The 15,575-nt window shown below is 43.4% G+C and overlaps 1 protein-coding gene across 7 annotated transcripts in view; it reads right to left on the bottom strand.

Moving 5' to 3' along the window:
* TSPOAP1 (TSPO associated protein 1) overlaps window positions 1-15,575 on the bottom strand; it is a 50,320-nt gene that overhangs the window by 28,648 nt on the left and 6,097 nt on the right. For 5 of the 7 annotated variants that reach the window (XM_075517823.1, XM_075517824.1, XM_075517825.1 and 2 more), the window contains exons 1-7: window positions 12,644-12,763; window positions 12,162-12,266; window positions 11,754-11,804; window positions 5,242-5,425; window positions 4,680-4,900; window positions 2,211-2,320; window positions 510-619 (exon numbers count right to left, since the gene is read on the bottom strand). In XM_075517823.1, the coding sequence (XP_075373938.1) occupies window positions 510-619; window positions 2,211-2,320; window positions 4,680-4,900; window positions 5,242-5,425; window positions 11,754-11,804; window positions 12,162-12,263 (778 nt within the window). In that variant the 5' untranslated portion in view covers window positions 12,264-12,266; window positions 12,644-12,763. Of the gene's footprint in view, window positions 1-509; window positions 620-2,210; window positions 2,321-4,679; window positions 4,901-5,241; window positions 5,426-10,784; window positions 11,150-11,753; window positions 11,805-12,161; window positions 12,267-12,643; window positions 12,767-14,101; window positions 14,192-15,575 lie in introns of those variants that run through there. The other 2 variants (XM_075517829.1, XM_075517826.1) reach the window with 2 other exon arrangements.

Below are 15,575 nucleotides of genomic sequence, written 5' to 3'. Positions count from 1 at the left end.
CCTATTAGTCAACCAGGATCATGTTCAAAGGTGCCAAAAGACACACTGTACAACACCAAATAGGACGACTGTAGTTTGGGCTGCTTACCCTACTCTGCCAAAAGAGCAAGAGGTAATCAAGACTATCAACTGCCTACAGTCTCTGGCTCACTATACAGTCACTGGAATGAAGGGAACAGACCATCTGCAGAAGGTGCCCAGGGCTGAACATGTTCCTCTTCATGGCTAGGAGGGAACCATATGGGGATGAAACCTGGAGCTCTGCTGAAAGCAGTGGCAAAATTCCCACTGAAATCACTAGACCAGGATTTCATGTTTTAGACTTAATTTAATCATGACATAAATAAACCCTTTTCCAACAGAATCTGCTCTTCCCTCTAACAGACTAACATTGGGCAGAAAACCTTTATCTTGAGTTTTCAAGGTTCACTAAATTCCTCTCTCATTTTTTTTTAAAGAGATGAACTCTCCACAGCAGTTTGGTCACATTTCATTCTACTACAACACACCTTCAAAGAAGCCATCTTCATCCATGTCTCCATAGATGTAAATATATTCTCCAGCAGTCAGTGGAAGCTCTGCCTCTGGATTTTCATTAGGTCCATCAAAAGGATTGTAGCTGAAATATTTACAATATGAAGACTTACTTTGTATAGAAACTTTCACAGCAACACACTCAAGCTGTGATCAGCTTACAGTTCACTGAGACTGCATCCAGTTTTTGCAAGCAGCAAATTCCACAGACATAGGTCAACACTCTAGTTCACGGTTTTATATATAACTAATAACATATAGCTCCATGTTCAAATAGCAGCTAGGAATAATTTTCTGAGTAGCAGAACAGTTGTCTTGTGGCATCTGAAGGAACAGATCAGAGTGACTCAAGAAAGTGTTTAAAAAAATATTTGAATTACCTGAGTGCCTGTTTTGTTTCTGAGTGTACCAAGTAGGTAAGTTGTAGGACTCTGCATTTCTAAAATAGACATCCTTAAATTCACCTGCACTCTTAACTATTTTATGTAGATAGCTCTCTACATTTCATGTACTTAATAGTTTGGGGAAAAAAACCAAACCAAAACAAAAAACCCACAAACAACCCCAAAGCATCAAAAATGCCCCAAACATTTAAGGTACACTTTATCAGCCATACAACTGTCACGGACAAGCACAGCACAGAATCTCAAAATTTGCATATTTAAAACCCTAAGAATGAGCTGCTTTGTGCAAGAATTGACTGAAGAAAAGGTTTCTAGCCTTTTTCTTCATAATTATCCAGCCCTCAGGATCCAAGTTATACAACTCTTAGTACTGTAACTCCACATTTTAAACAGCAGTCCAAAAGCTCCACTAGTGCGAAAATGATAAATACATTGGTGATACGATTTGGACTCCAGGTAGTTCTAACCTGCCCACCCAGCGATCCGTGAGCTAATTAGAGGGCCTATCACAGGAAAATGCCTCATAAAAAAACCTTTACCTTTGCAAGTACCTACTGCTAATTCCTGCTCTTTAGTCTTTAAAAGGCATTTCAACATGCCAAAGCAATGTTATCCTCTCTCTGAGCTGAGCAAGACCTTATGGGCCCAAGACTCTGACACAAAGACACAGATCACATTTGATCTGCTCCTCACAAGTACAGAATCATCACAGTTCTCTTCCTCCCAATCCACAGTCTAAAAGCTGAAGGGTATGCCAATACTTTTTGAACTGTAATAGCTAGTGGCTATTGCTCAGTGGATTGCAACAGTTATGAGAAAAATCTGGGTTTATTCCGTGCATTCTTTTTCTTTTAAAATTACAACCAGAATGATTTTGGTCAAAAACTTCAATTCAGGATTCCTGGGCTGAAATTTTCTTAATTGTTGGAATACGATTTTCTTGGAGACAATTTCTTGAACTATTCTGAAGAAATCAGACATTTCAAGGAATGTGTCAATTCAAACTTAATTTTCCATCCAAATTAAAAAAAAAAAGTTTCACGCAGTGCTGTTCACTGAACAACAAATAAGCTTACTATGTTTTTGTTCAGCCAAGCACTTTGGATTTGCTTGTACAGGAAATAACAAGTCACAAAAAATTGCATGGAGGAATAAGATACATGGTCTAACCTAATACCCATCCCTAACACTGGTTAATGCTAGAGAACAGGGTACAGTAGGCAACTCTGAGATAACCTGTCTAACCTCAGACCACAAGAAATGACCCAGTACCTGTATCGAGCTAAGAACACCTGGAGCTTTGCAGGGCCTTGGCTGCCTGGCTCTGGCATTAGAGAGATGCTGTCAACATCCAGTTCTTCCATTTCACTTGCAGTGTCCACCTAAAAGCATTAAAGATGAAGAATATGATATGGCCCAAATCAGAGTAAAGGAACACTCAAAGGGTTTGAACATCAGTGAACAAGTCCTTTAAGCTCATGTGTGGTGCCAGTCTGGCCACTGGGCTAAGAACCATCTGGAAGAATGACTTTTAAGGTGAAGGAGTAGTAATAAGAGGCAACAGCTCCAAGTTGCAGCTTCAGGGGTTTCAGTCAGACATTAAGAAAAACTCCTTGCCCAGGTGGGTGATGCAAACCATGGGACAGGTTCCCACTGAGGTGGGAGATCTCCATTCTTGAAGAACATAGAGCGTCAGCTAGGCAAAGCCATAGCCAGACTGATCTAGTGGTGGTGACAGCCCCACTTGAGGAGCAGATTGGACTAAGGACTCTGGAGGGCCCCTCCACCCACCATATCCATAATTCAGTATATTCATTTCTTGCTATCTCTAAATGGTAGTTGTCCCTGTGTGCAACATAAATGGTAATCTGAACACAGGAGACCTTACAGCTCTATTAGGTGTCTAAGTCTCTAAGCGCTTTTGTTCAGGCAGTTCCCCTTCAGCACCTGTAAATACTTCAATATAATGTTTTTGTACTTTCAGAACATTAGAAGGCCCTGTTGGTTACAACCAAAGCTCTATCTAGTCCAAACAGCTGGCTCTGGTAACAGGCAGTAGCATATGCTGAAGGAAAGCGTACAAGAGACAGGGCAAGCATGTAACTCTCCTCTTCCTGGTACAGCCTCTCGGTTTCTAGCAATCAGCTACTTAGGGACTTCCTAAGCTGAAGGCTGCACCCTGAATGCATTTGGTGGCTACTGGCAGGAGCACCTGCGAGAAATTTATCTGTCTTTTTGAACCCATTGATATTTTGGAATTTTACATCCAGTGGCAACCAGTTATGTAATCAATCATACTTTTTGAGGAAATGCACTTCCCCTGTGTTTGTTTGAAATGGTGCCAATGAACCAATTCAAGCTGCCTTTTTAAAGCAGACCTCAAGGCAAATGTATTATTGATGAAGACCCATCACAGGCACCAGAACACAAAGTAGGTATTTTTTTTCTAGTATATGAACTGCCAAAGTTAATCTTTGAAAGAGTTCAGAGCACCTTTTCAAGGTAGCATACTCCTCGTAATGCAATCTTGCATCATGTCCTAGGATAACAAACACCTGCACCCTGTAACACCCAAAGGGAGATCCAAATGGAGTAGCTTTTAGCAGCCTGGCTAAGGCTCTGGAGTGTTCCTATAACCATGTGTTGCTGAAGCCAAATGCTCTACACACTGGCTCTTTTCCAAGGATTCCACATGGACCTCTGTAGGCACTACTGGCCTTATCTTTCCATGAAGGCATGGTGGCTTCCAAGCTTTCTCTTGAAATAAAAAAAATAGTAATTTTTCCCACTACAGAATTGATAGTAGTCACATACCTGTTCCTGCCCAGGTGTGACCTTCACTTTGTCTCTGAACATGACAGCTTCTCAGAGCTCCTACACAGTGGTGGACACTGCCTGCCACGGCAGCATCCCTTCGTTAGCACCCTGGCCTCAGTAGCTCAAGACTTCAGTGTCCTCCACATGTACAATGAGGCACTCGATGTAGCCTCGAAGGTTTTAGTACTCAGGAAACATCAGTGGACCAGAAGAGCAAAAGCTGCCTCTCATGCCATCACACCCAGCCCCGCTCACAGCACTACTTTACCCTAAATTGTCACATCAAGCGATGTACAGCAGAGAGTATGAAAGACTGCTTAAGTGAACCCTACAATACTACGTAAGAGCTCCTGGGGAGGAAAAGCAACAACCATCTATGAGATCTCGGTGACACAAACAAGAAAAGCCTATTAATTTCATCCCTCTACTAGTACAAACTCAGCATCTTTTCATGGTTTTTTTTTTACCAAATAAAATTTTAATACCTAAAAGCACCGGCAAAGAAGTTTGAGCCCCTCATCCACAGCTCAAGGCCAAAAATAGTCTGGACACAGTTCCTCAGCATGTTAAAAATAACAGTTTGTAGCCTTTGTGTGTTTTAACAGTAGCTGAGATGTCACAAGGCAGCTTAGCAAGAGCTTTCCCACACTTCCCACCAATCGACCTCCCCACTCCACTCCTTCTCCAAGCTCCCAGCACTCTGTCTAGCCAGTTGTTTGCTTCCTGGAGCATAGCAGTCTGTTCAAATAAGCATTACAGACATGGGCATCCATGGGCTTTTCAATTTTTTCCTACGGCTTTTCTCTTGTTTTTCCCCCATTCACGCCAGGAGGGCATGAATGCAACATTATTGGTGCTCTCAGCAATGCATTTATTCCCTTGTGGCTACAAAGCACAGGCCACAGAGGGGACTCCCATACTGACCTCTGGAGTTGGGCAGGATTTTGGACTGTTCTGCATGGATTCTGATTTTGAAGAGTTTGACTGAGATTCCACTTTCTTGGCTTGTTTCTGAGAACTGGTAGCACCAACTGGGGAGCCAAGAGTGGCATCAGGTGCCCGCTGTGACGACTCCAACTCATCAGTCTCTTCATTGTGAGCCTTCTTTGCGCTCTGATGAGTGAGCAATCCGGGAACAGTCGATTCTGCAATAAAATAATCTGTCCATTACTTTTAGCCACAGGCAGAATACAAGATCATCTGTGAGCATCACAGTGAGCAAAAACCCTTCAGAGCAGCTCAAGCCTCTAAAAATGTGACTCATTTAACAGTGCAACAGCCTGGACACCCTGGGGTCTCTTTGGCCAGAGAAATGCCAAGTTCTCTTTAGGACTAAAAAATGAACCAAAAGTATTTACGAGAGAGAGAGAGAGAGAGAGAGATCTCAAAAGTTAACTAAACATTTGCATTATTTCCTTTACACCTTTCCATTTACACAAACAACAACTCATTTGTCAAAACACTCGTAGGCATCTCCAGCAATTACCCTTCTCCCAGTGGGGCTGTGGGGTAGAGCTGCACAGAGCAAGAGGAAGCTCAGAAGTCACCAGCGTAGAGGTGAGAAGGTCAATTTTTCCTGTTTGAAGACGGAATTGTTTGAGTTCCTGAGACAGGAGGCTGAACTGCTCTGTTTGACTGCGACACTGGTCTTCTAGATCTTTCACCCGGGCCTGACAGGAGAGACACAAGATGAGGCACAAACCCATATCAAAACCACCAGTGAGGCTCCAAAAAGCATTTGCTTTCTCTGTATCTTTTCAGTGGGTCTCAGACTCCAAGAACCTAAAGGTGTGCCCTGCCCAGGAATGGTCATTAGGAACTGGCAGCTCTGTGCCTATAGTACCTTTGAAAACCTGAGACTCATCGTCTATGAGGAGACTGACTGCAAGCTCAATTAGGAATTATCCCTGAATTGCTGGGTTTCAACTTCAACATCCTATCCAAGCACAAGACCAGATGAGATAAGTCAAAGATAAATAAGCCTTGAAAAGAAAAAGATTGAAAAGGCTTTGCATGTTTATTGGAGCATTTAAATCACATCTCCAAAAGGAATTGCTCTCCCAATGCTCTCTTGTCCATCACTCCAGAGGCTCCAGCAAGCTCCCAAGACCTTATCCTGGCCTTCCTGCCATTCTGGGCAGGACTCCTGATTGTCCCTCCAGATCTTGGCTCCTCCAGGCACTACGAAGGGCAGAGAGCATCAGCACGCTGGCCCATGTTGCAGAACGTTTCTTTGACATGGGCAGCCCAGACACTTTGCCACCAGGTCCTACAGGGATGACTTGCTCCAGGAAAATGCATGCTGAGTACAAGAAAGCTACATCTCAGCAAGATGAGATGCAGGGGAGCCTTGGGGAAATACTAAGGAGAGGGAGGGACACATTTCTACCACAGAACCATTTGTATTTTCTAGTATTCTCTTTCTACCATCTCTAGGTCTTCCCCTTCCAAAATATTGCTGAGTCCTGGCTGTCCTTACGCATCCCCACATACTCCCTAGTGGTAGGCATATCAATTCCCAGCAGAATGCAACTGCTCCTTTCCCTCTTCTCACTCTTCCACTGTGCAACAGGTTACTCTGGCTTCCTAGATAGATATCCTGCGTACACCCTGCTCATGTACTTCAGGTAATAAGTAAACAAAAAGCATTAGTGCTGGATGGGAATATATCATCTAATCAGCAGTTCTTCAACTGAGCTAATGCAGATAATATTTAATTTGGCATTACTGCATCTGGTTGAGGTGCAGGCTCTGCCTTGCAAGAGATGACATTTGTTCCCTTTTTTCTCTTTGGGCTGAGATCACACCAGGCTTTGTAGTCGCTCATCTCATCATTTTGCCTAGGTCAGATGCATCAAAACAGATGACCGCATTGTGCTCTTCAAAATTTTCCATTCTACAAAATGTTTTTAAAGTGTCTTTTTCTCCTTCCAACTCAAAAAATAAATCATGCCTTGAAATATTATGCGAGACAAAGTCTGGTTTTTAGGCAGCTCTAAAAATAACACATCTGACCTGGAAAAAGCTTTCTTTCTTGTCTCAGAGTACCACAAAATCTTTCTAGCCCACCCCCTACCAACTTACGAGGGTGCATGCATTTTTATTGTATTGTGACATATCTGTTTTAAACATGTCAGTTTATCACTTGTTTCCTTCACAACTAGCTAGGCACTCTCAGTCTTTAAGGGAAGCCTGGTGAAGTCTCTGAAGTCTGGCAAGAAGTAACTGTCTCTGAACATATCTGTCTCTGAGAATATCAGATGCCATGAGCAACTTCCAGAAGTGTCTGCATTCTCCACTTGCTCAGAGTCAACTCCTTGTTCACTACGTCATGTTGTACAGGATTCCTCTGCAATCATGTGTGTTTGAATTTACTTACAGTTAAGATTTTTCATATAAATGCTTCTCCCCTACACATTACATCTTAATAGAGAAAAGAAACCATGAACAGTAAGAACAGTTGCACTGGTAGGGCTTCCTCTAAACCAACATCTGTCCCTGATCCCACCTTGGCACACAGCTTACGCCAAAAGACAGGTACAGAACGACTGCAGGACCAGAGAGGGTTTTCCTGTCTTGTCTGGAGACCTGAGCCAGCAGATGCATCTGGATATTGTGTTTAATAGCATCATAATAGTACCTTGGTTCTGTAATTTATTAATCACAGTTTAAATCCATTTATACTGGTGGCCAAGCCAATAGCCTGGATAATCCACAGTTTAATTCTGAGACACCTAATTAGTCAGGTGTCTTTTAGATCTTGTGTTATTCAAAACAATGTACACACAACCCTTAAGTATTACTGAGACATCATACACAATGCATACTTCAAGCAGACTACTTGCAGAGGTTCACACAGCTGGGCAGGCAGCAAGTTTCCAGGGCAGTGCAGCAAGTTTCCAGGAGGCAGGGGGATAAGGAAGAGGAGCCTAAGGACACAGCCAGGAGCTTCAGGGAACCAGCAGGAATCAAGACCCAGACACAAGAGAGAGCAGACTTTTGTGTCTATGCCCAATCCAAAGAGGAGCCTCACACCAACTGAGATTGAGTAGCATGATTACCAGAAGAGGCTGCAAGAGCAGGGAGCAGAGCTTGGTGGGCTCAGTTTAACCACCAATTCAGGAACTTACTCTGATTTTCCACACCAACCTAGATCCAACCACCACCAGCTCAGCTCTGTCCTCTCAGACACTCTCCTTCTTGGCTGCTCTATTACACTTCTCCTACAGATGACGTTCCCCATCCAGATGTCCCTTGCTACCTTTCTCTGTATCTTCTGCTATATGTTTTTGAGATCAGAGAATCACAATTGTGCTAGAAGGGAACTCTACAGGTCTGCAGTCCAAACTCCTGCTCAAAGCAGGGCTAACGCCAAAGGGATTAAAGAAAGGAACATCCATAACTCCACACATAACTCTACTTCTACAGAATGTGGGCATACCCTAATAATGTCCTTGGGCTGTTCCAATTCCTTTCCTAAAAGTTCCCAACACTGTACTTGCCTTTTTGACCAGACTTGTGAATTAGGCTGACATTTTAAAAAAAACACTGTGTTTCCTGCCACAACAGGTAATTCAGAGCCCAGCACTTTGCATGTTTAGTCACGGCTGCTTCTTCTCCACGTGCATGCCTTTGCACAGTGTTACCTGTCATTTAATCTCCCCCTTACTCAAGAGATCTTCTCGCAGCTCTTTGCAGTCAGATCTAAAGGTGACTGTTGAAAGCAGTTTTCTATCAGCTACAAACCCCATCACTTCCATATAAGCCTTCTTTCCAAATCATTTGTGAACAGGCCAGCTAGCACAGCTCCCAGACTGTAACTTCATTAGTTTCTATCTCTTCTGTGAAAACTATTATTCACAACCTCTGCTTCCCACCTTCCAACCAATTACAAAGCCAGCAGGATCTGTCTTTTTCTCCACAGCACTTGCATTGGCAACGATACTGCCATTGCTTTTGAGTTTTGAAGGAAACACTTCACTCTTGGGAACGACCTGCAGTCCAAAAGACCTTCAAATGTATGTGACACATGGAGGAGGTGCACAGTTGGACAAATCTAAAAATCTGGAAATGCCAAAAAAATAAAGCGTCTAATTCTAATTGGTTGAGAAAGCAAAGCATTTAAACAGAAAAGCAGCTGCTCCATCAAACTCATAGCGGTAGCTCCTTTAATTACACTTATTTCTTGAAGGTGACACTCTTGCAATCTTTTCCAGAGTATAGTTAAAACAAGAATATCAAGCAACTGTCAAAGACAGGACAGAGGAGAAAAATGCCCTGTTTGACACAATTATAGCAGTACCTGCATGCAATCCAAAGTACTCTGGTAGCAAGAAGAAAAGCAAAAAGAGATATAAAACCACATCAGCAGTTACACTAGCCAAAAATCAACAATCTGCCAAAGATAGCCCAACCCTCAGTTTGAATGAAATTCTTTTCTCACCAACTTACAGTATCTGCCTTGTTCCATACTGAGATTCCCACCTCATTCCCACAAGCATCTCCTTGCTAAACAAAAGCCAAACCCCACATATCAAATGCATGAATAAGATAACCATGCACTGTTTGAGGGCCTCCAAATCACAATATGCTTTGAGCCAAATCACAATATGCCTTGAGTGTCAGTGCTAAATTTCAAGCCCTTTTTTCCCACCACATTGCAGCTACCCATAAAATCAACAGAATGGACACTTTGTGTCCAGACCTTTCCCAAGGTATGAGACCAAGGAGTGCTACGAATCAAGGCACAGCTCAGAACTTGGCTTTGACGTGATTTCAAGCTGCTAACAGCCTGCTCAGTCATGCACCCTGCTCAGTCATGCACCCTGCTCCTCGGTCAGGGAAAACAAGCAAAGTTAAGCTCTATTCACCATATTTTCCAACAAAATTCTACACTGGATTCCTGAAGTCAGGCTGTTGCCTTTTGTATCTATGCAGTGCAAAAGGCAGTTCAGAATCTTGTCTCACGTACTTTGGAACCACTACTGAACTCCTTCATTCCCATGACCATAACACTCAAGGTTTTCTTTCTAAGCTGAGACAGTTCTTCTATCCATGGCAGCTCTGCACACAGAAACCATCCCATACCTCTACTCACCCACATCATTGCCTTATCGCAAAACTACAGAATAGCTCAGGTTGGAAGGCAGCTCTGGAGATCACCTAGTCCAGCTCCCTCAGCTCAACGCAGGGTCAGCAAGAGGAGGTTGCCAAGGGCTTTGTCTAGTTGAGTTTTTACTATCTCCAAGGAGGGAGACTCGACGTAAGACAATCATGTGGCTGAACTCTTCCAACAGGGAAATGGATCACACTCATTCTTCATTAATATTACATCAAAAAGCAATCCAAACACATGTAAAAATTACAATATGCAGTGTAGGCACCCCAAACCCCCTAATTTTGCCCTACACTGATGTTCTGGAATGACTATGATTATAGTTAAGTAGTTTAAATGACTGCTGCTCCACATTAAACTAGCTTTTAATGACAATTTCTCTTTCTTTGGTCCAACCTAGTGTCATTGACTTATAAAGCATCTCCATACCAGTAACATGAAAGCAGGAATATTTAACTGATGAGGCCCTTGCGGAAGAACACAACCAGCCTCTCAAACGTAGAATGAAATTACTGTCCCTTTCTTCCTTTGCACAGGTTGATGTCTAGTTTAAACCTAAGTAGCTTCTCCAATCCTTCAATGAATTAGTTCAGAAAACGTTTGGCAAGCATCAAACCTCCCTTCCCTTAAAGGCTGCTAAGAAGCCAGCTAAATAACAACTGACATAAGAGCAGCACCTGTATCAGCTCTGATCCTGTCTCTGCAGCCAAAAGCAGATATCCCAGAAAGGACATGGAAATAGGGCAACACATAATGTCACTTCCCCACGATATTCACCCAGCCTGCAACAATTCAATCCCACCCAGCAGGAGCCCAGCACTCTCAGGCTCTCCAGTTCAGATACAGGTCAGGCCCCCTTCAAAGGAGATGCTATTTGCAGCCATGGAGCAACCTCCTCCATCAAGGACACTTACCATCTTGCTCAACTCTCCTGGGCTCCTAACAGCCACAGAGCTGCTGCACAGCAGTGGACACCAGAAATTCAGCCTGCCACCTCTGACTGCATGTCACCACTGCAGACAGGGCCATGGCCTCATTAGCATGAAATCTCACTGTCGAGGTGTTGTACAGTGAGGCATTCTGCTTGGGCTCAGATGTTTTAGTACTCAGAAAACCTCAGGGGACTGAAAGAGCAGAAGCTGCCCCGTTTGCCATCACACCTAACCCAACTCTCTGGCAGCCACTAAATCACCACATCAAGTTGCAGGGTTTGGTGCTTTGCTTTTGCAGCTCCAGGAATCCACAGCCAAGGTTTTCTTCAAAGTCATCCTAATAAACACTGAGATAATGCAAATCAAAACCAAAACAGTGCTCATCACATCTGCCAGGCTGCACCGTTAAGCTGTCTGCCACCACAGCAAAGTGTGTTCTGTGTGGATGTCAGAGCACTCACACAGCTGGTTCTAGCCTAGCAAATGGGACAAGGGAGCTACCTCAAACTTCATCATTCTTTATGCTCAGGCAAAGGTTACATTTCTCCTTTTTTTCCCCTAACAAAAAGCATACAGCACATACACACAAAAGAAATTTCAAATCACATGGACGCAAGTATTCCTGCAGATGATCCTGGAAAATGGAACAGGAAGATCTGAGGTTGGTTACTTAATGCATCCCTGAAAGAGTTGTTGGGCACAATCTGAACGAAGTAACCTATCTGAGGACTGGGCGGGCCAGGATTTAATCCCTGAAAACTTTGACCCCAGAGACTACTCTGCCAGCACAACCAATACTTGTTCACAGCAGCAACATGTTGTACCCGATCGAGATGTTAAAGTATTTTGCTCAAGAACCAACAAAACCCACGGCATCAAGAAAGCTGACATTAAGTACAAAAGATACCAAATCTGCAGCCTTGTTGTCCATCTTGTTTTCTTCTGTCTTACCTCTAGAAGCTGTACTGCTCCTTCATGTTCTCTTTTTGCCTCTGCCTGCGCCTAAGAAGAAATAAGAAATAGAGTAAATAAGAAAGCAGCCTACCTAAGTTCACTTCTACTATCATCACCACCTTGATAGACCATTATAGATTTAAAACACTGTGCAGACTGAAAGCATCTCTGGTTTTTGGACAAGCAGCAGTGAGAGATCAGAACTGCCATTCATGAGAAAAGCCCCTCACTTTGCTCAGGTACCAGTTTGCCTAGATACAGACACTCTTCCCTGGTTTCCTTGATCCTGCAAGTTCACGTATACCTCCTCCATACACCGCACTTCCAAGGAAACAAGGTGCAGGAGTGCCATCACTTTCCAGGGATTCAGAGAGTAAAATGTCCATTCTCTCATACGCTGCATACCTGCTGCAACCGTCTGACTTCCTCTTGCTTCTCCTGCAGGACTAGCAGCGCTTCCTTGTGCTCGACTTCCAGCTGCTGCCTTCGCTCAGCCACATTTCTCATGTGCTGCAGAACAATTCACAGACAGCTGAAGGGCGACATTACTGAAATACTGTCCTGTGTCTTATCATGGGCCATTAAGTCAAAACGTGGCCTGTATTTCATGTCATCATTAAATAGAGGAGAAAGTAAGAAACTCTTACCACAAGACAGAGCAACGCATTCAAAGAAAATCCTTAAATCAGTGATGGCCACCTTATTTCCCCTCTCACCCAAATCCCTGAAGCAGCCTTTCTAAAGCACCTCTGCCCACTTTGGAAGGTCACGTTCCAGGATCCCGCAGAAGCAGAATTCCCAACGGAAGCACGGAGACAAAAGAATGGACAAAAAAAGCAAAGAGACAACGTGCCATCCAATGGATCAGTCATGTGGATCCTACTGACCTTCAGCACCTGCTCTAGATTCTCCAGCTTGGTTTGGAGTCCTTGATTCGTCTGAATTACTGAATCCCGTTCCTTAGTAACCAAAACAACCTGCAATTTCAGGTCAGCATTCTCAGATTCAACCTGAAGAGAAAGGATTTTCAATTAGCACAAGTAGCCATAGGTATTCCTCGTATAAATAATGGAGGACAATTTATTTCTGTATCTCAATAGGTTGTTTCACAGACCTGCTTTCTACTTGTAATGATCCCAAAATCATGAACCTCCTCTCCCTCTGGCTTTCACTCAAAACAAATACACAAGCATTTGTATCAGTCCTCAATGTGATGGACACTTTATCTGCACATACCGCTTCTCCCACTAGACTCATCTCCCCTCCCCATTTGCAAGGAGGAAGAGACTGAGATATGAACAGGCTACATACTGAAGAGATACCAAAAAAGCACAAAGGTTTACGAGCTTTTTTTAATCCTAGATGGTAGGATTAAACACAGAAACAGGATTAAACACAGTACAGAAAGTTCAGTAGCCTGCTGAAATCATGTCTACCTCCTCCACTTACTACAGGAAATTCCAGCAACATATTTTGGTTCTAGAGTGCGCTATGGCTTGATGACTATTAGGAATGCAGATTATCAAGCAAAGACAAATATTTCCACTTAGAACAAACAGTTATTAAATATGTGGGAAGCCTTATGCATGGTGGCAACATTGACATATGGGACAGACAAGTGACTTTCTATCTCTTGTGCATTACATTTGTTCAGAGAAGGAGCTGGGAACAGAAACCCATGGAGGATCTTCATTGGAATACCAACTCTTCCATCATTCTCACAGGCAACAACATGTTCCTAGAACACAACCCTCTGAGGTGCGGCCACCCTCCCCTGAAATCCCCTCTGCAAACTGAACAGTGCAAGTATCCTGCCCTTGTCCCAAGACCTGATGCTTTTGGGTATTCTATCCGGCAAGGGCAGCTCTAAATTGCAGGGGTGGCTTTCTCCCCTGCCCCATCATCAGCCACCAAGACCCCTCTTCGAGGACCACAAAAAAATGTCAGAGGTGACCGAGGACTTTCAAACACACCATATGCTTGCACCACTTGCAGTGACGGTTTCTGCTGTACTACCACTCTGACCAGTGCACACTGCTCCCCACCAACCACTGTCCGTCTTTGGTTATGAACTCATTAACAAGTTACCACAGGTAAACCAAGTATGAACTTAAGTAAGGACAAAGCATCTCACTCAAGTCTTGGGAAACTCTATAATAAAAATAGGGCAGTTAACGGCTCTGCTTGCAGTTACCATGGGGTACGCAGGACAGAGAGGTACAGAGATGGGCACGTGATCATTACTCAGCTGGCAACTTGAAAATCTAGCATGCTAGCAAGTTCTTCTCAGCAAAATTTTACAGACACTAATGCTCCATTTGACAAACAAAGATACCGTTTTTTACCTGTCCTGCCCATCCAGCCTTTTCGTTCAGCTGCAAGTTCTCTTCAGCCAGTCGTGCATTTTCACTTTGTACCTCCTGTAGCTGGATCTCCTGTCCGGAAAGAGCAGGCATTACTACACCAAGGCCCTCAGACTAACTCCCCCAAATTATTCTGCAGAGCAGCTCCACTGCTCCTGTTGACTGATGGTGCAGGATGCTGATGGGATGCTGCTTGAGGGATGGAAGGCAACAGTGTGCAGCACTGTTCAAGCAGATACCAGCCCTATGCCAGATGATCTCTTAGGTTTCTTTTCCCGTTTATATGTAGCCTCAAATCCCAGAATGAGAAAGACATTTCCTTGTCTACTTCAAAGCTCCAGTGTCACATTATTTACATACTGCTGTCTAGAACTCCATCTCCACCTACAACAATTCATCAAGTTTCACTGTTGGCTCAAGATCAGAGTCCTCTTGACAAATTTCAGTTAAGGAAGAAAAATTATTTGGAAGAATGATGTTAAAGAGAGTTCTAGACTGCAAACTCAAGAGTTTTAAACAGCTGACTGAAACCAGGATTCAGTCTGAGAAAGCAACATGAGCCAGCTATCACTCTGCCTTAGAGAATACTGTCTCTGAGCAGGCAGGAGACCACAGACATATGGAGAGACACTGACTGAATTTGTCAGGTCCAGTCCACCTGCAGCAACTTTGTACAGCATTAGAGGAATGTAGTAGTTGCATAATCACACATAAATACACACACATTTCCCCATCCCAATGTTTGACGGGGCATCAAATGTCTTCTGGCTATCCCAAGAGTTAATTCCCTGTGCGCACAGTCTAAGTCCCAGTACTTCAAGGTGAGTTGGTCCCTTCTTGACCTTGAAAAGCTACTGTCTAACAACATACAATGACCAACAAGGAATCTTAAACATCCCATTCTAACCCAGACAATGAGGCTGAGCTATGCACTATGAACTGCATATGAGTCTGAGCTATGCATTCGAACTGACCTGAACTGAGATTTCAGCAAGACATAAAACATCTATTCAGAAGGTTAAGCACCCTTGGGTGAAACTATACATTGTCATAGTCACTAATGCCACCAGTGCTGTTCAACAAAGTAGAGACAGAAGGGAGAAATCCAGATGCTGTGATATGACCTGCAAAACCTCCATGAAATTAAACAGGGGCAAGATTTCATCCAACAAATATGAAGCACAAGAAAATGACCACAGGTTTGTGTAATTACCACCTCAAGATGCAGAAATCTTTCAACACTTGTCTGGAGTGCATATGAAAGTGGTAACTATCTCCTCAAACTAACAAAGGCCACGGAGTTTCATCTGGTGATTTATGTAGCTGTATTCAACCCACAGCTAGCCGAAAGACTAAACAATTTGGGCTGGAGCCCAAAATTTGTGACACTGTTCAAATTAAGAGAAAGACTGGTGATTCCTTATTAAGATAAACTGTAGAGAACGCAAGAGAGGCA

Source organism: Mycteria americana, chromosome 15 (genome assembly GCF_035582795.1).
Source record: "Mycteria americana isolate JAX WOST 10 ecotype Jacksonville Zoo and Gardens chromosome 15, USCA_MyAme_1.0, whole genome shotgun sequence".
Taxonomy (NCBI): domain Eukaryota; kingdom Metazoa; phylum Chordata; class Aves; order Ciconiiformes; family Ciconiidae; genus Mycteria; species Mycteria americana.
The sequence above is the reverse complement of the archived record's forward strand: the minus strand, read 5'-3'. Positions and strand labels throughout refer to the sequence as shown.